At 48.5% G+C, this 20,821-nt stretch overlaps 2 protein-coding genes across 15 annotated transcripts in view; one reads left to right on the top strand and one right to left on the bottom strand.

Moving 5' to 3' along the window:
* The window catches only part of DOT1L (DOT1 like histone lysine methyltransferase), a 77,844-nt gene extending 66,577 nt beyond the window's left edge, over window positions 1-11,267 (top strand). For 8 of the 12 annotated variants that reach the window (XM_030034236.2, XM_041128118.1, XM_041128119.1 and 5 more), the window contains one exon: window positions 187-11,267. In XM_030034236.2, coding sequence (XP_029890096.1) covers window positions 187-776 — 590 coding nt within the window. In that variant the 3' untranslated portion in view covers window positions 777-11,267. The remainder of the gene's footprint in view (window positions 1-186) is intronic. The other 4 variants (XR_003926184.2, XM_030034239.2, XM_030034234.2 and 1 more) reach the window with 3 other exon arrangements.
* On the bottom strand, window positions 10,383-20,818 carry PLEKHJ1 (pleckstrin homology domain containing J1). 3 transcript variants are annotated; one of them, XR_005933779.1, is made up of 7 exons: window positions 20,669-20,818; window positions 19,608-19,675; window positions 17,802-17,868; window positions 16,230-16,320; window positions 15,969-16,032; window positions 13,675-15,271; window positions 10,383-12,099 (listed from the first exon to the last, which is right to left on the bottom strand). XR_005933779.1 is itself a non-coding variant. In XM_030034241.2 (6 exons), the coding sequence occupies exons 1-6, from the start codon at window positions 20,760-20,762 to the stop codon at window positions 15,206-15,208; spliced, it is 450 nt and encodes a 149-aa protein (XP_029890101.1). In that variant the 5' UTR covers window positions 20,763-20,818; the 3' UTR covers window positions 12,108-15,205. The 3 variants fall into 3 exon arrangements, 1 of the variants encoding a protein (XP_029890101.1); XR_005933778.1 differs by lacking the exon at window positions 10,383-12,099 and adding an exon at window positions 12,108-13,312; XM_030034241.2 differs by lacking the exon at window positions 10,383-12,099 and having other exon boundaries at window positions 12,108-15,271.
* Between the last annotated feature and the right edge of the window lie 3 nt (window positions 20,819-20,821).

Here is a 20,821-nt window from a genome sequence, read left to right as displayed (position 1 = left end):
TGCACCATTATCTCTCATTGCTTGCTGCCTTCTCATGCTGCATATTTTTGTATGGGGCTGTAACTATTATAATTTTGCTTTTTTCTTTTTTTTTTTTTTTTTTTTGCTTTTTGTTTTGTTTCTCTTTTCACTTGAGACTGTACAAAGCCCATCTGTTGAAGCTGAGTTTTTCTCTCCTGTTTGCAGGTATTTTTAACCATGCGGTGCCTTCTGCCTCCTCTCCTCATCAATTTGGAGCCAGTTTCAGCAGCAGTGCTGTCTCTAGCAGCACAGTGCTAAGCTTAAACCCTCTGCAGGCTGTTGCCAGCACCTCATCCTCATCCTTCCCACCCCCTTCCTCTAATTTAGTAACATCTAGTGAGACTAGATCTGCTCAGCACCTCAACAGAGCGCCAGTGCAATCTGTTTTTCATTCCCCTCCACCTCCTCCTAACGTGTCATTGCCCCCACCTCCTCCATTACTTGCTTCTAACTCCGAGCCTGCGCTTCTGCAGAACCTGCCATCCATCCCACCTGGTGAAGCTTTTTTGCCATCTTCTTCTGCTGCTTCTGTCCAATCTGCTAATGCTTCTTTGTCTATTAAGCTAGCTTCTCTCCAGCACAAAACTTCCCGCCCCTCCTTTACAGTCCATCACCCGCCTCTGCCCCGTTTGGCGCTGGCACAGTCCGCGCCCATGATCACGCAGTCCAACGCAGCTGGCACGTCCGCTATGTGGGTTACACTTGGCATGCAGTCTCCTTATGCTTCGCACCTTTCTGGGGTTAAGCCACGATAAAGAGCTTGCTTAGCTAACAGTTCTTATTTTGTAAGGTAAGGCTAGAGAAAAAAAAAGAGTAGTTTTGTACAAGATGCTGAATGATGCTTCTTCCTTTTCAGAGATAGGTTGAGGATGGGCTCTGTGAAACAGAGAAAACTCTAAAATGTGGGAAGCAAATAATCTGATGGCAGAGGATGGAGAGTCTTAATGTTCTCCATTCTGGGAGTCAGGATTTCTCGACAAGGAGTGCTCACAATGGTTAACTCTGGTCTGTCTCATCTGACGTTAGGATTATGTTCAGGTTGAGATGACTTAATGAAAATGTTTATTTCTGAAGATCAGTAATCAGGAGGAAATGTCTATTTTTAAGTATGGTTTTATACAGTTATTGGAAGAGGTTGTTGCCTACTTTGATTCCCCCTGTCCCCTTTTCTCGCCCTCTGACACAGACTGTTGCATCTCCACAAGTCCATGTTCGCATAGCATTAGGATGCATGATGGTGCTGCTTTGTGACTGTATGTGGCAATGTGGTGGTCTTGGTTTTACTGTCAGTCAACAACAGCTGCTCTAAATAATCATAAAGTTAAAAATCTCTAGGTTACAAGCTGCAGCTTTGTCTTAGAGAGCAAATGCACTGGTCTTGCATTGCAGTTAATGTGCCTCCTGCATCAATGGAAAACACAACCACAGGTAGCAAAGAAGGGTTGTAAATTTTTCTGTGCGCTGCAGCTTTATTGGTCTTGCCTGCTAGGGCTAAGAGTAACAGACTCCATCAGATGCTGTATTTATGCTCACGTGGTGATCACTGGCTTACGGGGTAGACTGTGAATGAGAACATAGGGAATCTGCAGGGTTAACTGTGGTCTGTGCTTCATAAAGGCTGGGGCCATAGAAGTGAAGAGGGTTTCTGGAGACTGTATGCATTTTTACTGAAGCAGGTATTTAAATGTCTTTAGAGCAACTCCAGAATAAAGTGTACCACCAGAGTTGGGTACTGTTGTTAATGAAAATACTCTGTGGTATCTTGATGTAACAACTTGTGCTTGCAAAGTTAAATCAGTATGTTAGGCCCCAGAGCTTGCTCCGTGCTTTTCTTGTAGGTCTTTGATGTTGTTGCTGTTCACTGATACCAAAGCTACATACAATATGTGGTTGAATACTCTTTGCTGCTTATAAAACATATGACTCAATTACAATATACCTGAGAGATTCTTTTGACTGTGCATTGTGTATAGTGTCTTCATCATCAAATTGCTCCACAGACACGAACAAATCCTCATTAGGCTTTTGTGAGGCACGTAAGTATTACCTCTGTCCTTCTATACAAGAAAGTGAGGCTGAGGAAGAGTTTTGAGAAATGTGGTCCCTGCGTGCCAGCAGAGACCAACAGTGTGTGATGTGGTTACAGAATGGGCTTGAAAGACCCTGAATAGAAACAAGATGGGGGAGAAGGGGCGTGAAGGGTCAGGCTTGGGGTTTTGTATACATGAGCGACTCAAGCGAGAACAGTGTGAAAGCCTTCTGCTGAAGCAGTTGCCTTACCTGGAACCGAGGTCATATTGGGATAGACTCCATACCATTGGATGTGATGGTCCCTGTCACAAAAAGGTTCCGAGCAAAATAGGCAAGGCACAAAAGTGATGTACGGAGAAAAGTAGCTGGATGACAAAGCTGGATTGTGGAGCAAAGGAGCAGAAATAATGCTACCAGGAGACGGTGTATGACAGATGTACCGTAGTTGTGGTCCCACTCTGACTCTTGAACATAGGTCAAATATTTGAGCAGTTTCATTGACTTCAGTGTGAATACGTTTGCTCAAGAGTCCTTGATGAATCAAGGTTGAAATCTGGAATTGGAGGCTAAAATAAACTGCTTTGCTTTGCTTCTCATAATGTTTCTCCCCTATAGTAATAAAAAATTCAAAGCAGATCAGTGCGTGCTAGAAAAAGGTGAAGTACTGAGTGGGGGAATACTCCCGCCCACCCCCCCCCCCCTCCGCCCCGAGGTCAGTCATAGGAGGACGGAGTTCAATATGATTACACTGTCAGAAAGCTTTAAAAACTGCAATGGCCGGGAGGGGCCACGTGTCACTCTTGCAGGCATCCTTTCCGTCTGATTGTGGTTGGTGTCAAGAGTTGCTCCTTCTTTGCTGGCTAACGAGGTCTTGGAGCAATGTAGAAATGATTGACACATCTAACACTTGGTAGATTTTTGTCTTTTATTTAGATGAGTCTCTTCCTCTCCTCCTGTTGTGCAGGTAACTAGGATTTCTACCTCAACCCAATGTGACCTATGCAAGGACAACGTGGACCAACTTCACTCGGCTTCCACTGAAAGGTGCTCACCTGGCCTGTGCAGGGGTTTCTACTCTCTTACTACTGGACAAAAAAAACATAAAAAGACCTAAATAACAGAGAAAATATTTACTGTGAATCTGAGTAAAAAAGAAAAAAGGAAAAAAAAAAAAAAAAAAAGGCAAAAGAAATGCTTAAAGCTCCAGTTTGTATTGTTGATAGTTTAGATAAAGTATTTATCTTTTTTTAAAGTGAAAACAATTTTGACTTATTTTATTCCACCTAGAATCATAAATACAACTTATTATTAAATTCTCTGAATAATAAAGGACTGGCACACCAGCAGAGATGTAAAGAGCCTCCTCTCGGTGCTATTTCATCCGTCAGAACTGTGCCTCTAGTTTGAATCCTTGGTGCTGAATTTGGAGGGTTGACCAATGCCAAACCCAGTTCTCAGAAAGGTCTGCAGTTTATTTATTCAACTTACTCTGTTCATATACCAAAATCCACTTGGTTTGCAGCAGTGTGAGCTATGGAGAAAAGCAGTCTTCTATCTAATGTTTTGTTTTAATTTGAACTGAGCCAGGCGCTCTGTTAACTGGGTGGTTTTTAATTGTGTTCATTACAAACAAGAACTCGGTACTCCCCTCTGGAGTGGCAGCTAGAGTACCTGGGGTGGCCCAGGCAAGCTCAGCCAACGCAGTCACAGTTTGAACAGAAGAAATTCAAGTCCTGCCCCATTCAAACTACTTCACTGGGCCATTTGCAGTTGCTGGTGGCACTCAAGTCACTGTGAATTTTGGTAGCTAGTCTGGTAACTTGTTTTGGGATGTCATTGGCATATGAACAGGGTGCATAATCACTGGTATTGGTCAGGCCCTTTCTACCAACGTTGGGAAGACTGAACTTAGTGCTTCTGTACTGGTGCAGGTAGCAGATTTTCTCAGCTTGTTGTTTTTGTTCCAAGTACAATGTATTTTGTTAGTAGGGTTTTGATACTTGATTCAGAAATGGCTTAGCCGTGTACATTTATTGACAAAGTGCATTTTGCTTTTGTATTTCTTTGCTTTAAGTAGGTCTAAATGGTAGTTCACAAAAACACCACAATCTAGCTTACCGTGCTGCCACACTATCAAACTGGTGCAGTTAATTGTATTGTGACTTGGTGTTCTGTGTACAGAAAGTGCCGCTCTGAGCAGTGGCTGTATTTTATAGAGATGTGATGAAAAATTATAAATTTCATATACTTTATTTCATTTATTTTTAGATTGTACAATGCACAGTAAACTTGTAAAAACTTATTTATTCGAGTGCACAAAGTGAGGAGAAGGATGATCCATTAAGTAGAAATCATGCTGGTCTGTAGTTCAGACTGGACCAAGCACCAATAAAGGAAACTACAGTAAACGAAGGGGAATTGCAACAGCGAAATGACTGGAAGAAAAACACGTTTAGGCTTTGGGAAACATCTGCCGGCTAGCCCCAGTGCTCTGAGGGGCAGCATTGACTGCTCTGCGTCAGAGGCACTCACTGTCCTTACATCCCTTCTAGGTTGCTAGCGCTCCCTACTGAGTCTCCCACCTCCAGCAATTGGGCATTCACCTTAGACTTGAGCCCTGCCTTACCAGCCACCTGATGGAGCATCCCGCAGTCACAAAAAGCTGGGCTGAATGCATTAGCTGTTTAACTCCTGCCTCTGTGTTTGAAGTAGGCAAGACATCTCTGCCCTCGTGTGCTCTCTCCTGCTACCTGGATCCAGGTTGTGAGTGCTGTGCTGGCTGTGTTCAAGAGAGTGGTGGGGGTGAGGTGGCATAGCAGCCTACCCTCTACAGACTTCAGTTAGGCCCTTTTCTCTGTACCTCATCCCTGGCAATCTTAGTAGAGATTTAGGACAAAGTGCAGTTATTTTGTTGATTCCTAAGTGTGTCTTCCATAGGCAGCCTTTGTGTGCAGAAACTGTTGATCTAAATTTGCCACCTTACTCACCGGAAAGGGAAGGGATTGATAGCCCTGGAAATTAGGGACATTTTGGAACTGTTTTCTGCTTTGTGTGTGGGAGAGGACTTGACAGCGGTGTGCCCTGCTGAGTTACTAACAGCAAGACGAAAACCTAGAAAAGGGCAAAAATGCTCAGAGGGTGATAGCTGAGAAACATCCAGTAGCTTCTAGTAGAAGCTGTACACAGTGTATGTCCTGGAATCCAGGAAGACAATGTAACCCAGATGTTTTGCACCTGGGAGTTGGGCAGCTCCAACTTCTTCCAGATCCTTGGGTAACTGGAAGTTGCAGAGCTGCCTTAGCATCCTTCCCAGCAAACGGTGGAGTGCTCAGGTCTTTGAAGACTTTAACTGGTAGGCTGTGCCTGAGCAATTGCTGGAGGGGCAGCAGCCTTAGTTACATCTCACCCCTATCATTTATATCCCTGATGAGAGAGATGAGGAAATACAAGTAGAAGGTTTTAATCACTCTGCTTTTGTCAGATCCTTTTCTGAAAAGGGACCAAGATACAGTGCTCCTTGGACCTCTTGTGCCCCCCTTCATCTCAAACTGCAGAAGACATCCAGCAAGAGAACTCGGCTGCCATCAGTTGTTCTGTATGGGTACGGTTCGCTTGTGCTCATACCCGAGGCACTCACAGGACACTAGCAAAGATGCCTGTTTGGAGAAGGAACTGGCTTGCAGAGCTCTGTTGAACCTGCTGTGCTTTCCAACACCTGCTCGAGGCCTGTATTGCCCAGCTGGCTCCTGGCACTCCTCCTTGGCTGAAGAGGAAGGCCAGATCCTTGTTGCGGGAATGACTTGCTTTGCCCCGAGGTTCACAGCATTTCAGGAATTGGTGTCTGAGGAGCAAGGCACAACTGTCAGACATGGTTTAGTGGTGGACTTGGCAGTGTTAGGTTTATGGTTGAACTCGATCTTAAAGGTCTTTTCCAACCTAAATGATTCTACGATTCTATGACCCTTTGGAGCAAAGGCGCCGGCCAAGGAGTTTGTCATCTGCTCTCCAGTGGGTGTTGTGGAAAACAAAACTCCCTCTGTCCCTCAGTGTCACCTGCGGTAGCAGGTGCTTTGGTGATCAGTAGTCAGCCAGTGTCTATTGCAGGACTTGCTCATGAGCAGCCATCGGAGATCGGCAGCACGAGCCCACTTGCTGTAGCTGAGCACGTGTGCTATCAAGACGTTTTCAACTCCCCAGCATTTTGGAGTCTGTGACTCTCCAGCCATCATCCAGGAAGGCCAAAGGAAATCAGATGCTGACCCAGGAATAAACACGTAGTTGGGACGTACTTGAAAGAGATTCAGTCTGCTGGCCAACCTGCTGAGCATCTGCTTCAGCCTCCTGGGGTCCGTTGGGACTGGGTCTTCATCTACCTCTGCATCACCTCCGTGCTGTCGTTCCCGGTGACCCGACATTTCCATCTTGGCAGCCCACGCTGCAGGAGTCTGGAGCTGCTCTGGCCTTGCCAGTGTCTTCCACCCACGCCCGGCACCGTTGGCACCTTCACCTTGCGATGCATTGCGTAATTGCAATGCATTTCACTTGTGCGGCAGCTCTAATCTAAATCTTTGTAGTAATCCCCACTGAGATGTGCTTCCAGGAAGGTGCCTGATAAGCTAATGCTTGTAGGGAGCAGCATGAGATGGGAAGCCAGGGGAGTGCAGGTTTTGGACTGATGTCTTAGTATTGCATTAGCTGGGAGATGTTGTTGCCAAGAGATTTGTGGTGTTGTCTTCCCTGCTTTGCCTTAATCTCGGGCAAGTTCAACTTGTTTCTCCTCTGTCTGCAAAATGGGGAGAGCATTTACCTTGCTGTAGGATTGCTGAGGGAATAAATAGCTTTGAGATGTTAAGATCTGATCCATGTGGCTACAAGAATAAGACCCTCGTGACCCTACTGTAGGAGTGCTGTGCCAGAGGTCTGAAACCTGTTTTCAATAATTGGAGATACTTTTGAGTAATCAAAGCCAAACACTCAGTTCCAAAAAGGAATTCCTTCTGCGTTACCACATCCTGACGGGTCCAGTTGTTTCGTGGCTGTCACACATGTTCCTTCTCCTCCACGCCGCTGCTGCCAGCGAGGGACTCATCAGGAAGCTAAAATACATCTTGTAGCACATATGTTGCCAAAAAAAATGGAACTTCCTGAGCGTTGTGCTGAGCAAAACCTGTGCCCCGCTGCTAAATGTCAGCCTTGAGGAACAAGCCTTGCACGCTCTTCCTTTTTTGGTGATTTGCTACCTCTGGCTCGCGCTTGCCGGGTTCAGTCCACTGAGACCCACCGTGCTGTGAAGCTGGGAGTGCTCCAAAAGCACTAAACCTAAACTCACTATTTGCTGCAAATTAGTCATTCAGCAACAATTCTCCCATTAGCCAGGGGTGTGTGGGGCACCCAGCAGTCGGATTTCTCCGCTTTTCGTGTAGCGGAGGGATAAAGTGGGAAAACATTGCTAGAGGACATAGACGCTTGGGTTGCTGAAACTGAGTTGGTGTGCAGGATGACATGGAATTCAAGCTGTCGCTGCATCGCCTCGTGTTGGTGCAAACGAGGCTGTTTCCTTTAGGAAGGTGTGGATCGGTCTGGACAACCATAATGGTGGGAAGCATCTTCACCTTTCTTAGTTCAGGTTGTAGATGCAGTCGGGGAGAGGTGAAGGGGAAACTGGTTTTCGGGGGAGCTGCCAACAACAGGGAGTGCAGCGCATCCTGGATGTACATGACATTTGGAGACAGAGCACCGTCTCCGACTAGTTTCTTCTAATAGCAGCAACTCATGTCTCCTTGGCCAGACAAACATAGAAATATTTTCTTGTGCTTCCATCTCATTTCCTTCCTTCCTGGTGGTGATAGCCGCTTTATCTTTTAGCTCACAGTTTGTGCTCACCCTGCTGTTGGCTGGGGTTTGGCTTGGCTCTGGGTGTGGGCTCAGCCTGGGTTGTGAAGCCTGAATTCCCCCTGTGCCAGGACTCGCTGGTGGATGGGCACGTGGGGATGAAGGTGAGCTTGTAGGGTCTGAATCGGTGATTCCACCAAGAGTCGCTGAAGTACCCCAGGCAGGAAGGTTGCATCTCTTGATCGTGAAGGGGTCTCCTAGTCAGGGGTTTTGTGAATCAAGAGCTTTCAAATCCCCAGGACTTGACACTCCTCAGCCTGAAACTCACCCAACTGTTTGTCATACTCAGTTACTAAATCTCAAAGTGTTGAGTAGCTTGCTTTTTCCCTTAGTCAAACTAATACCCGAGCAAGTAACTTCTCCATTTGAAATCTGCTGAGCAGATAGGTTTCAGGCTTGATAAGCTCTTCCGTTGCATCTGAATAACATTTTAAAATGGAGCATTCCTTCACTACTGCTTGGCCATCGTGGCTGGTTGGGGTTGACTGCGTGGCTCAGTGCAGCGTGGTCAGGCGTGTGGCTGCCTGCCTTCACCCTGCCGGGGACAAGAGATTCCTTCTCGGAGGCATTGATGACACTTCTTCTTCAATCTTCTTCTTCAGGGGTTGGATTAGATGACCTTTAAAGGTCCCTTCCAACCCAAACTATTCTATGATTCTGTCATTCTCTGTACAGACATATCTGGGATAGTTGCTTTGCCTCAGAAAATAAATGGGAGGGGTGTGAGCAGGAAGGAGGTGGATGTAAGCCAGATCTGCCTCGCCTGCTTTTATTGCAGTGCAGATTCATACCGAACGCAGTGGGGCTACAACAGCGTTTGCAGGTCGGGTGCTCTGCACCACGGCGGGTTTACTCCCCGTGGTGATCAGGTTCTGTCTCATCCCAGCCTTCCCTGCAGAGGAGGCTGTGTCTTCCCATACTGCTGGGCTTCCCCTTCCAGGAGAAGGTCTTTTGTTCTGGAGTAACGAGGCCACGGACAGGCAGCTTGGGGTTGCCTCCAGGGACCTGTGTGGTTTGATTCTTGCTAGGATTGTGTATTTAGAAAGCAGCATCTGCTCCCCCCACCCGTTATTTTTCCACTTGGAAGAGAGTCCAAGCGGAGGAGAGGCTGAGTGATTGCATGGCAGGGGAGAGCATCAGCAGATGCAGAGCTGGTATCTGCAGCGGGGTAGACTTGGCTTTTGTTCAGGTGATTTTTTTTTTGCCGGGGGGGGACAGTCACTGGGAGCAGCTTGAGGGCCAGCTATGCGCTTTCATCTCCTCCGAGTTTATTCAGAGGGCCCACCTCTTTGTGACTCCTGTGGATACGACGGTGGCCCTCGCACGAGGACCTGGGGGACTTGCGCCCTCATGATGCTCCTGCAGCAGGGACTCACTGGCACAAGGTGTTCCCCAACAGTGGTGTTGCTGTAGGCAGCAGGATGGCTCTGCAGAACAAAGCACATGTCCACGTCCAGCCCTGCAGACAGGGGAGGTTTGCAGGATTAGACCTTTATGTTAGAAAAGGCTGCTCCATCAGCCTGCGCTTCCCTGCCCCGCTCGAGGTTTTGCTGCCTTGCTGTAAGGGGAGACTTCCAGCCCTGGGAGCTTGTTTTCAAGCTGCTGATCGTGACTCCCCTCCCGGCTCAGGCTTCCCCGTGGCCCTTCCTTCCTCAGCCGGGTCTGGAGTTGGTGCTAATCACCTCTGAGCACTAGTAACAAACACGCGCTTCCCCAGCCCGGGGTCGCCGTCCCTCGCCGGAGCCGGCTGGTGCCGATCGCAGGTGCTGCTCGCAGAAGAGCCGTTCGTTAGGACTTGGTAATTTTGTCCTAGTGCCGATGTAAGGTGGCTTTGGTTGATCAAGTCCTATGTATAACCCATTTGTTTTCTCTGTTGAAATCAGTCCTTTTAATACAGGGTATGGAAACCTGAAGATTATCGATGTGTTTTTTTTCTTGGAGGGAGTTATCCTAACTCACATAGGTGGCTGTCTTGAAAAACTGCTTTTGTTGTTTTGCCTGAGCCAAAAGCATAAAGAGGGTTAAGCATTGGGAGCTCCAAACGATGATTTCTTCAGTTAAGGAATGGATGTTGTACAGTGGACTGCAAACCAACAATAATGTATTTTAAAATCAGTTTGGGGAGAAGAAACTAGACAGTGTTTTTGTGAACTATCTTTGCAGCACTGAGGAAAAATCACAAGAATTGGATTTTTTGGAAGCACAGATGTGTAGTCAGTGTACGAGTATTTGAAGTTTTATGGCTGTTAAAGTTGTTTTTTTTTTTTTCCTCCTTTTTTTGCTCCAACACTTCTGTAGCTTGCATATCAGGTTTTCACTGAGATGGATTACCAGTTTTAAAAAATGTTGTTGTGCCATATTTTATTTATCCTTATGCATTATAAACATATAAATATCTATTTAGACTGAATATTGCAATAAAAGATGCTATTATTGTGAACTTCAGGGTTTAAATCCAAGACAAAAAAAAATGGGAAATACTTCTCCAGTATATTTGCTGTTTGTGACCTTCTTTCTGAAGAGGTTTCTTCAGTTTTTATAGTTTAAAAACAATATCATGTCTCAAAATTCAAAGTTTTATGATGCTAACCCTGAAGTTCTCAAGTTTGTGATCCTTTGGTTTTTTCAAGGTACATCTGGTTGATTTTCTGATGCAGTCACATAATTCTTTAGAAAGGTCTTGTTTCTGGAGTTAATGAGGAAAAGGTGGAATGGGTTGATCCATCCTGCTTGGCTTTTTTAACCTATTAATCTTTTAAGCGATCAATTTCAAATTAAAAACCAACTTTTTAGGTCTCTGTTCTACTTAAACTTTTTAGGAGTGAGAGCCTGCCCTCGCTGAGTGGGACTTTGATGGGGAAAGCAGTAGATTATGAGGTTGCTGTTGCTCAGGAATTGATTAGTAAACTTTTAACTACTAATAAAAATCCATTTTTCAATGGATTTTTTAAAAAACCCATTTTCTTAGAACAGTGATATGGGATGTTTCCTAGTGAATAGGAATTAGTTTATATAATTTAGCCTATTAAACTGAATTATTTAAAATTCAAACTTCCCCTAATTTATCTTTTTTTTTGTTGTGGTTTTTTTTTTTTTTATACTGTCATTCCTTTCATTCCTTCATAGAAGTAGTGTGAATTCTTCCGGTGTGTATATATGTATGTATAATATATATATTTCCACCCTGCCTTTCTAATTCTCCAAAATGTAAGAGTTAGTTTTTTCTCCCCTCCCTCCACTTAATTTCTTGTGTCTTTACCTTGATTTGTAATTGAAACAATGCTTTGAAGTTTTGTCTTTATATTAAAGTGTATGTATTTTAATACACCGTACTGTTGTGGAGTTTCACTGCTTCAGCAGGACAGGCGTCAGCAGGGGATGGCACTTGGCGTCCGCCAAGGAAACGAGATGTTCCGGACCGCAGCTTTATCTGGCGGCAGCAGTCGGCGCAGGCAGGGACAGGCTCCTGCTTCTCTCCCTCACGTCCCGAATTAGCAAATTTAGCTCTGGCAAAGCTGAGGACAGTTAAGCTCTCAGGGTTTAGTGTGCTCGTGACATTACAAACCCACCCTAGTGACATTTTCTCCTTACCCTTTTAGCCAGGAATTTCACCAGTATAATAAAACTGAAATCAGCCAGGCGATGATGTATTTAAACTTCGGAAGTGATGGCCATAATGCTTTCTAAGTTAATTCGCTGTAGGATTCTTAAAATGAGATGAAGGCCTTGCTTCACCGAATGCTTGCACAGCTCATGGCTCTGGATAGGTTTTCAGATGCTGGAACCAGGTTGCAGCAGCAGTCTGACCCAGCTCATCTTCCTCAGCATGTTTGTCACTCCAGCTATTGCCAAGCGCTCGGCTCCGTTAGCAAAAAGCCTCTAAAAAAATTGCATTGTGGAGCCATCCGCAGCTGGCTCCTGAGCAGGCCCCTGACCTCCAACTACCCCACTGCTCCTGCTCGTGGGACTGAAGGCTCCGGCTCTTCAGCGCATCTGCTGCAGCTCGTGCAGCTGCTGCTCCTCCATCGGCGATCCCTGCTGTGGTGCTGAGGCACGGAGCTGCTGGCGGTCGGGTGAGATGCCCGGTCCCTCCGGGGCTGCGCTGGACAGCCACCCCTTCCCAGTGAAGGTTTTGGTTTCTTAGAACAGCTCTGACTGCCACAAAGATTAAAACAAGTTTTTATTGGAAATGTTCACTGTACAACAGATAAATGGCTTCAGTACACTTTCAGGGAGCCTGTACACAGCGCTCACTGGAACAGGCCACTGAAATACAAAAAGCAGTGATCGGAGTATGAAAAATGAACAATTGTCTATAAATCACCAGCAGTTGATGCAGATCTCAAAGTGTCTAGAAGTACCATCTGCCCTTACTCCTGAAACCTAACCCAGTGTCCTAGCGCTAGTCTAGAAGTTGATCTAAGTTACTGGGCCAGCCGCTGGCCTGTGTAACTCTTCACAGCATTTGTCTTACATTCAGTTAAGAAATGTCATTGTTGCCTCTTAAATAAGTGTTGGGATTCTCTCTCGCTCGTCCAACTGTTCCCCATAACATCTAAGTAAAAATGCCCATTTTACATACAGTGAAGATGGTGGGTGTCGGCTCTACCTTCTGAAAGGCGTGCAAAGAGAGGACGCTAGCGATAGTCCTGGAAGGCACACGGTTGAGAACTGTTAGCTACTGAAGGTGGCTGGCAGAAACTCTGAGCCTCGCTGCAGCGCTAGAATTTTGTTTGCTAGAAATGACTGAATGTTGGCAGAATTCCCAGGGTTTTGTTTATATATGGCTTGACTTTGCATATTGAAGAATTCACTAACGCTGAACCCTGGGGAGCTGAGTTTGGACGTGGACGTTCTGCCTCTCAAACTGGCTGGCAGAAGCGTTCACGGCTGGTCAGCCAACGCCGAAGCCAGAGAGCTGCAATACCTGTGGTGGGGGAGCCCACCTCTGCTCTGCTCGGCCCACGCTACAGAAGAGGAAGCAGCGGCTGCAGCGCAGCTCTGGTTATTCCGCCGCCGAGGCTGGAGTGTGTCTGTCTGTCCTCTCTCGAGCGACCAGACAGATGAGTCTCTTTTTCACAGTAAGTAAAGCTGCTGCGTACCCCACCAGCATGTCAGGAACATGCCCCTGCACTGAGGTAAAGCAGAGTAGGCTTGTGAGGATTAAAATGCACTTTAAAGTCATCTGAGGACACTAATTCTCTAAAGCGCAAGCTCTTGTATGTTCCTGCTTTTAATCCCTCATTGCTGCTTCCACTAGAGTTGCCATCTGTCTTCAAAACCACTCCATTTTCTGCTGCCACTCTGTCATGCCCTCAGCTTATTATGCAGGACAGCTGCTTATTTTGGTAATTTCTGGAGCAAGCACCTGGAATGATTGAAGGGAAAGGGAGTATCTGGGGAGGGAAAGGAACAATCTTGGCTTTGAGGTTAAAAATAAAGCATCAGTGACATCTGCCACTCTCCTGGAACCCAGCAGCATGAGGTAAAGAGGGAAGGCCAGGCCACTAAAGCTTGCAATATGGGCTCTTGTTTCGGCATTAATTCCCAGCCAAAGAGGAAGAGACCCAAAACTTCCTTTCAACCCCAGATCACAGCACAGGCTACTCTACCCCACCTCGCTTACCACGTGCTGGTTAGCTGCAGAGCAGCATTCCTGCTAGCCAGGTGGAACAAAGCCCAGAGCTGCAAACCCCCAAAGCCCAGGCCAAGCCCTCGTGCTGTGTTTACCTGCCCCAGCGGTGAGCCGAGTTCCTTCTGTCATCAACCGTCTGACAATGTTACCTGGGATCTTCCCAGGGGCCTTTCCTGGAGGTTTTCCTGGTCTAGTTCCAGGGGAGCTGCTGCAGGCAGCTGCGTCCTCTGCTCCTGCAGGAGTCGGGAACCTGGGTCTCCTGAAGCCCTGGGTGCAGGTGTGGGGAGTGTCTTTCTGTCCCTCATCTCTGGACAGTTTTCCTGCGTGCAGCCAGAGCCATGGCTGAAGGTGTGGAGCCTTGAGGAGAGAAAATCCTTAACGCTTATCTCTTCATTACAGGAGCCCCAGGGAAGGCAGCCCTCGTTCCCTGGCAGCTCACTGTGACCTCGGCAGAGTTTTCTGGTCTTTCCCTTTGGATGCTCACAAAGGGGAGAAAAGCTGCAGCAATGGCTCAGGGAACAAAGGGTTAATGCCCAGCTGTCACATGCTCCCTAGGCTTAACTTCTGCATGCCCCGAAGCTCAAACATCCAGCCAAAGTGGAGCAGTTCCTGTCTTTACAAACCTCTCCATCTGGCTTTCCTCTCTGGGAAGCTGAATAACTGCACAGCTTAGCCCAGCCCACAGCACTGCAGAGGGAGGCAGGATCACGACACAGATCTCTCAGCCCTGTCTCTGCTCCCTTGAGCTTTGCAGCTTTGTTCTCTAATGCATTTGTGAGAGTGCTCTAATGGCCTGTAGTGTGGGCTTCATCAAGCCTCTAGGAATTAGCACCACCTGCCCAAAGAAGGGAAAAGAAGAAAACAACCCCAAGAGGCAGGTGCTAGTGGCTGCACAGACTCTGCTGCCTTGATGGGGTGGCTTGGGTGGATGCCCCCTCCCTGTCAGCTGGAGCTGTGGCTGAGCTCTCCCCATGTGAATGGAAAGCTTCCCACTCCTCCTTGCTCAACAGCTTTGGCCATCAGGCTCTGCTAGCAGGTCTCAGCAATCGAAATGGCTTTGCAGTGAACAGGAGAGGGCATGACGGGGTTAACCCTGCAAGCACAGACATGCAATCAGTTGGAGCATCCTCTTACAGCAAGGGGATGAACAACCCTCCACGGCTCCCTTGGAGACTGCAGGAAGAGGCTGAGCCAGAAAAGCTGAGTAGCTCCCTGCAGGAGAGGAACAGGAGGGCTAGAGCTGGCCCAGGGCCTGCCCCAGAAGCTCCAGGCCAGAGGGCTGCAAGCCCGCGCTGGAGGACAGCAGGTGCTGGGAGCTCTGTTCAGTCCCTGCCTCCTCTGCTCTCCCGAGGAGCCAGGGTGGTTTTACTCCCACTGCCGCAGCGGTGCGGTGTCAGCTCAAGGGCACAGTCTGCAGGGAGTGGTTAAGACTGGCTGCCTCCGCAGCTGGGGCAAGTGGGAATGTGCAATGAATTCCCTTTAAAAAAATCATACAAAATTATTTGGCTAATAAATTAAAAAGTCACTTGGTCACTGCTGTGGGGAACTGCTGCTGTTCTTTCCTGGAGGGGGGGACTTGGGGGTGACCCTCCGCGGCCAGAAGCCAGTTCAGCCCAGGCGAGGGGATTATTGCTTGCGTGTTCCCAGCTGGAAGCGGGCTTCCTCGGAGATCCCATACTGCTCCAGGGGGTCCTGCAGCAAGAGCACAGGGAAGGCACCAGTGAGATGCAGACAAGAGGGGAGGCCAGCAGGACTGTCCCACAACCAGCTTGCACTCTGGGGCTGGGCTGGGCACTCATTCCATTCATATGCTGGATTTATCCCAGTCCAGCCCCTGGCTGCTGTTTCTGGTGCAGAAAGTCAAGCAGCCCTCAGGGAGGACACAGCAGATAGATAGATAACCAAGGTTCGTGGGCTGTATTCATTCCACACTGGCACAGGAATGCAGAGTTGAGCCGCAGCCATCTCAGTCACCTCAAGCAGGGACGCTCTGAGGAGCCTGGCAGGGTGTGAGCAGCATCGCAACCCACGTATGCTCTCATTTGGCCAGGGCTGCCTGTGAACTCCTCCAGAGAACCGGTGGGAGCCCAGGCCAGCCCAGGCCAGACCTGTCCGGCTACAAACCTCAGGCCACTCTGCCATTGGAGGAGTGCACGTACGAGGGTCAGAGCTGAGCACAACAACGCAGGCTGCTCAGCAGAGGAAGACTCTCAGGTCTGACTGTTGAGACCATGGCTTCAGAAACTGGCTTACTATGGGATCTCTTCCGTACACACGGCAGCAAACAGCCTTGTGCAGGACGGTCGGCAGCAACACCTGAGATCACCAGCCCCTGCTCCAGTCCAAACCCATCGGTCACCACCTGACAAGCTGACTTCGATGGACTCACCTTCCCTGTCATTTTCTGGATCTCATTCCGGTAGAAAATCAAGCTCCTCCTCATGAACTCATAGCTGTAAGACAGGAACAGACCATGCGGCAGGCTGAGCAGAAAAGGATGTGGAGAAGTTTCAGATGCTATTTAGGGCTGAAGGGAAGCTTGCATGGGAGGAGACGATGGCTTTCCTCCCTGGGTTCACCACAAGCTGATCCCAGAAAACAAACAGCACAGAGCGCACAACGCAGACCTCACGCTACTGGCTCAGCCTACCTGGCTCGCTTGAGTGCCTCAATCCACTCCTGACACTGCTCTTCACTGTCACATTCGAAGCAGTATTTCCTCTCCGGCTCCTCAATGAAACCTGCCAGGGATAAAGAAAAGGCTTAAGAGAGGTCCTGGCAGAGCTGCCTGCGCTCCACTGTCTCCCTCCCCAGCAACAGCCAGGCTCTGCCAGGCCACAGTTAGCATCTCTGTTCAACTAAGATGATCTGTGAACAAGCTGGTAACCCAGGCCTCTGTCCCCTCTCCCCTACCCTGGGCAGCTCCTGGCTGGCCTGGAGCAGCTGCCTACAGTGTTTGTCAGCTTACAGCAGCCAAAGACTTCGGAAAGAGTAAGTTCTCAAAACTGAGAGCGACAGCTTGGAACTGAACCAGATCAACATGGCCAGATTCGGGACTGAAACTCCCTGAGCCTCCTTGCAAAAAGTCACCAGAGATTTAGTAACCCAAGTGGAAAATGGCTCCGAGGAAGCGATTTTGATATATGCAGAGGGCAGCCATCTGAGGAGTTAAATTGCACTCAGTGAAGGCACTGACCTGTCTTTGCTCAAGGCTTTGGGGAATTTGGTACTGTGCACAGTGGAAAGCAAGTCCCCATGCAACTCCAGTTCTTCACCAAGACAGAATCAGGACATCTAATTAACTACATTGTCCCTAGAGCTCTGCTCTTTAGTACACATAGTCCACAGATATCTAGGCTGCTGCTGAGAAATAAGTGGGTCAGACTGCATCTAAACCCCTCTGGGCTGCCGTGCAGGGACACAACCTGACACCAACTGCCATCGGTTTTAACGCTTTTCTCAGGAATCTTCATTCACCAGAGCTCCCGACAGTCCCAAAGCCCCAGAAATTTGGAGCATGGTGCTTAGAGAGATCAGTATGTTCAGGCTGTTTGAGAGTCCTTTGCAGACACCGAGAACACCACCTCTCCTGGCTAAAAGAGGAGACAAGGCTCTGCACAGAAAAGCAGCTGTGCCCGACAACCAGGCCAAAAGATATGGGGATGGCCTTGGAGAAACATCCTGTTATTTTCGCCACATACCTCTCGCACAATGATTAGTTGTTGGATGAAAGGCTGCTTACAAAGGACAACACACCACAAGCCAGCTGGAGCCATGGCTATCAACACAAGGACAAACAGCGTGGCGGGAGGACTGGTGCTAGATTAGCCCAACAGATGGTTTATCTGAGGCTCACTTTTTTTTTTGATAAAATGCAATAGCACAGAAGCAGCAATCTGTCAATACCAAACCCTCCTAGAGAGGGATTTGCACAAGCACTAAGCCGTGGTCCGTCTGTTGTTACTGCTTCTGTCTTCACATGCAGCTGTGCAAATCACACAGACTGTTTCAGCCAGCGATGAAATACCGCTGTCCTCAGGATGGGGCATGGCAATGCCAAAGTAGCAACTGGCAGCTGAGGAGGAGAAGGCTGAGGAGCCCTAACCCCACTGTTAGCAGAGAAACAGAGTGAAAAGCAGGAACTAAGCAGCAGAATATTTCCTTTTATGTAGCACTACGTGCCCTAAGGGAAACACAAAGGGAATGTGTACGCAGAACTCACTGATTGAGAAGACGTTCTCCTCCTCTTTGGTGATCCTGCAGTGTTCCAGCAGCAGAGCTCCAATGGGCTGGAAAAGACCCGGAGAGAGGGTTCAACCCACATCATCCACCAGCACGACAGTGGTCTGAACCCACAGAGTTTGCCTAGTGCCTTTTAAGCAAGTTTCATAACCAGGTGCTACTTTTAAAGTAATGCAGTCTAATTGCATGAATGTTCCATGTTCTTTTAATCGACATTTTTGCGTCTACTGACATGCTTCATTGTGCTAGTCTTACCCGTAACACCTTGTGTATGTTAATTAGGTGTTAAACATTTCTACTTGCTCAGATTCAGTCTGGGCTTTAGCATTCGTTTCTGTGATGCAAAGACAGCAAAGAAGTTTACTTCTGTGCTCAGTAAATCAAACAAAGATGAAATATTTAACACGACACAAAGAACAACTCACGTTGTACTTCACAAGGGCAGTCCTGAAGCCTTGCAAGAGGTTAAGAACAGTGCGTTGATGAAACAGAACAGCTCAGGATAAACAGACAAACAGTAGGTACTATTTTGCTCGCCAGCGCACACTGAGCAAGGACATGAGAACCAAAGGGTGATACAAGCCATAAACAAAAGCAACCCTCAAGCGAATTGTTTTGTCCAAGCCAAACAAAATGTGAGAGGCAAACGAGGCAGCAGAGAAGATACTGAAAAACCTGGTTTACTATGTATTTCTGGCACAACTGTTTTACATTAGCACCCTCCACCTACCTGCTCAACTATTTTGATCCATCCAAGAACATCACCTCCCCTCCCTCAAAACACACAAAAATGCTTACAAATAACCACCAGAAAAGAAGAGAGCAGAGCAGCCCTGGGTGGCAGCGAAGGAGACGGGCCATGTCCTCAAGAGCCTCATCCTACACCAGCGCAGGAGCCACAGCTGAGACTACAGACACGTGCCAGAGCCACTGCTCGGCATCTCGGCCCCACCCAGAGAACTGTGACTGCAGGTCTAGCGAAGCAGTGATAAGCAACTGCACTTTGGCAGAGAGAAAAGGGTATTTCTGAAAACAGGCGCTCAGCCATTATCAGGGTAAAATATTTATGATGGACTAAGTCTAAACATGCCACTAAAAGCTTTCCAGTTCCTTTGTTTGTAGCACCAGCATGCACACAGCACCTTTCTTCACACTCATTATTAAGATTGCTTATATGTTCATTTTCCAACAAGAGGATCTTTAGCAACAGTTATCAAGGGATTCATTAACAATCACCAGATCTCAGCACTGGCAAAGCCAGAAACAGAACCCAAAGGTCCCATCCCTTGCTGCTTTTTTTCTAGAGCCAAGCAGGGTTTCTGCATGCCCAAACTAACAATATTGACAGGGTATGACCACAAAAGTTTCCCAGTAACAGTGAGCATTGTACGCAAGTAAAACTCCTGGCATAAAAAAGAAGAAACAATGCTAATGCTTCTCTTGGGAGAACAAAATATAAGCTTCCCCTCTCAGTTTGGCACGATAAGGCACAGTCCTACAAACAAACATCACAGACTCCACCTTTTGCAGTTTTGGGGCAATGGTTATGTTTAAAAGATTGATTCCAAGCTCACAGGAGAAGCACCGGGGTATGGTTAGATGGCAGCGCTGCTTCTCACCCCCACGAATTTTCGCCGAGTTGATGGAAGAGGAAACGTGGGCACTCTGTCCTGGCTCTGGCAGCCTGTTCCCGTATCATTTTACAAAGCCCATGCAATCAATTCACAGAAAAAGAAGAGAGAGGGAGGAAAACAAACAATGGCAACAAAAAAAGCAGATTCCATACCTCTGCTTCATCTGTCCGGAAGTAGAACAGAAAGTTGACAACGAGCTTCACGAGGCGTTTCTTTAACACTGCAAAGAAAAAGAGCGTTGAGGTAGGCAGAAGGGCCAAGCCAGCCGGCACAGGGGGCAGAGGGAAGCCCCTTCCACCCCTGCCAGCACCCAGCGTGGCACTGATTCAACCAAACCTATGGGGAAGCTCCGGTATGGTTTAGACTTTTGGTCCTAGAGGAGCTTGCGACCCTCAACCTGCTCGGGAAAGGCACCCTCTGCATCGACCCCGCCGGGCTGTCCTTGGCTGAACTGCAGCCACAGGGTGACAGAAGTCATTTTGCAGCTTCTCGAGTGGCTTCTGGGCAGACAGAGCCCACGGCACCGTGTCGCTGACACGCAGACGACGCAGTTGCCCAGCTGACAGGACCTCCGCCAACCCCAGGGAGTGCTCCAAATCCCGGGGGATTCCCTGCCTGGGGCTGTCAGCATTGATGTCAGCTCTGAGGGACAAAGTCCCCCAGAACACTGCCAAGTCCTTGGGGGGAGGAAAGACCCGGGACAAGGGAGCGAGTTCCTTTAACGCTTGTACTCCAGTGCTGGTTTGCAAGGAAATTTGCTGGGAAATTTCAGGAAAGAGCCTCTTCCTCCGATCCCCTGGTCCCTTGTGGCCCCTACAGCCACACTGGCCCCAGCTGCAGCCCATCCCTCCACTCCAGCCCCCCCCCGAACCAGATACCACCACTCGTGCTCCCCAGTCCTACACACCAGTCCTCCTAGTCCTGCCTCCCAATACCCCTAGTCCTGCCCACCCAATACAGCCAGTCCTAATCCACCCCCCTACCCCCGCCCCGCCCAGTACTCCCAGTCCAGCCCTGATCCTACCCCCCCTTTCCCAGTCCCGATTCTCGAGTACCACCAGCCCTGCCCACCCCCAGGGCGCCCAGTTCTCCCAATCCCTCTCCCCCAGTCCCCCTCTGAGCCCTATCCACCCAGCAATTCCAGTCCTGGCCCTCCACTTACTCCCAGTCCTACCCTCCACCTCCACCAGCCCCAGCCCCAGCCCCTCCTCACCGCTCCCCTTCTTGGGCACCCGCATCAAGATCTCGGCCGCCTTCTCGGCGGGCTGCCGGGCCAGCGACAGCAGCTCCCGCTCGTTGTACCGCATGGCGAGGCGTCCCCCCCCCCCGCCCCTTAGCCCTCTACGGCCGCCCCATCCCGCCGCCC

This window comes from Aquila chrysaetos, chromosome 12 (genome assembly GCF_900496995.4).
Source record: "Aquila chrysaetos chrysaetos chromosome 12, bAquChr1.4, whole genome shotgun sequence".
In the NCBI taxonomy this organism is placed as follows: domain Eukaryota; kingdom Metazoa; phylum Chordata; class Aves; order Accipitriformes; family Accipitridae; genus Aquila; species Aquila chrysaetos.
Note: the sequence above shows the minus strand (reverse complement) of the source record. Positions and strands in the feature narration are given on the sequence as shown.

Excerpts from the sequence above, each read along its gene's own strand:
- PLEKHJ1 (XM_030034241.2), bottom strand. The coding sequence starts at position 20,762 with ATGCGGTACAACGAGCGGGAGCTGCTGTCGCTGGCCCGGCAGCCCGCC. Across the intron at positions 17,869-19,607 it reads TCCGGACAGATGAAGCAGAG|CCCATTGGAGCTCTGCTGCT; the intron begins GTATGGAATCTG and ends GGTCTTTTCCAG. Across the intron at positions 15,272-15,968 it reads TCCAGAAAATGACAGGGAAG|GACCCCCTGGAGCAGTATGG; the intron begins GTGAGTCCATCG and ends CTCTTGCTGCAG.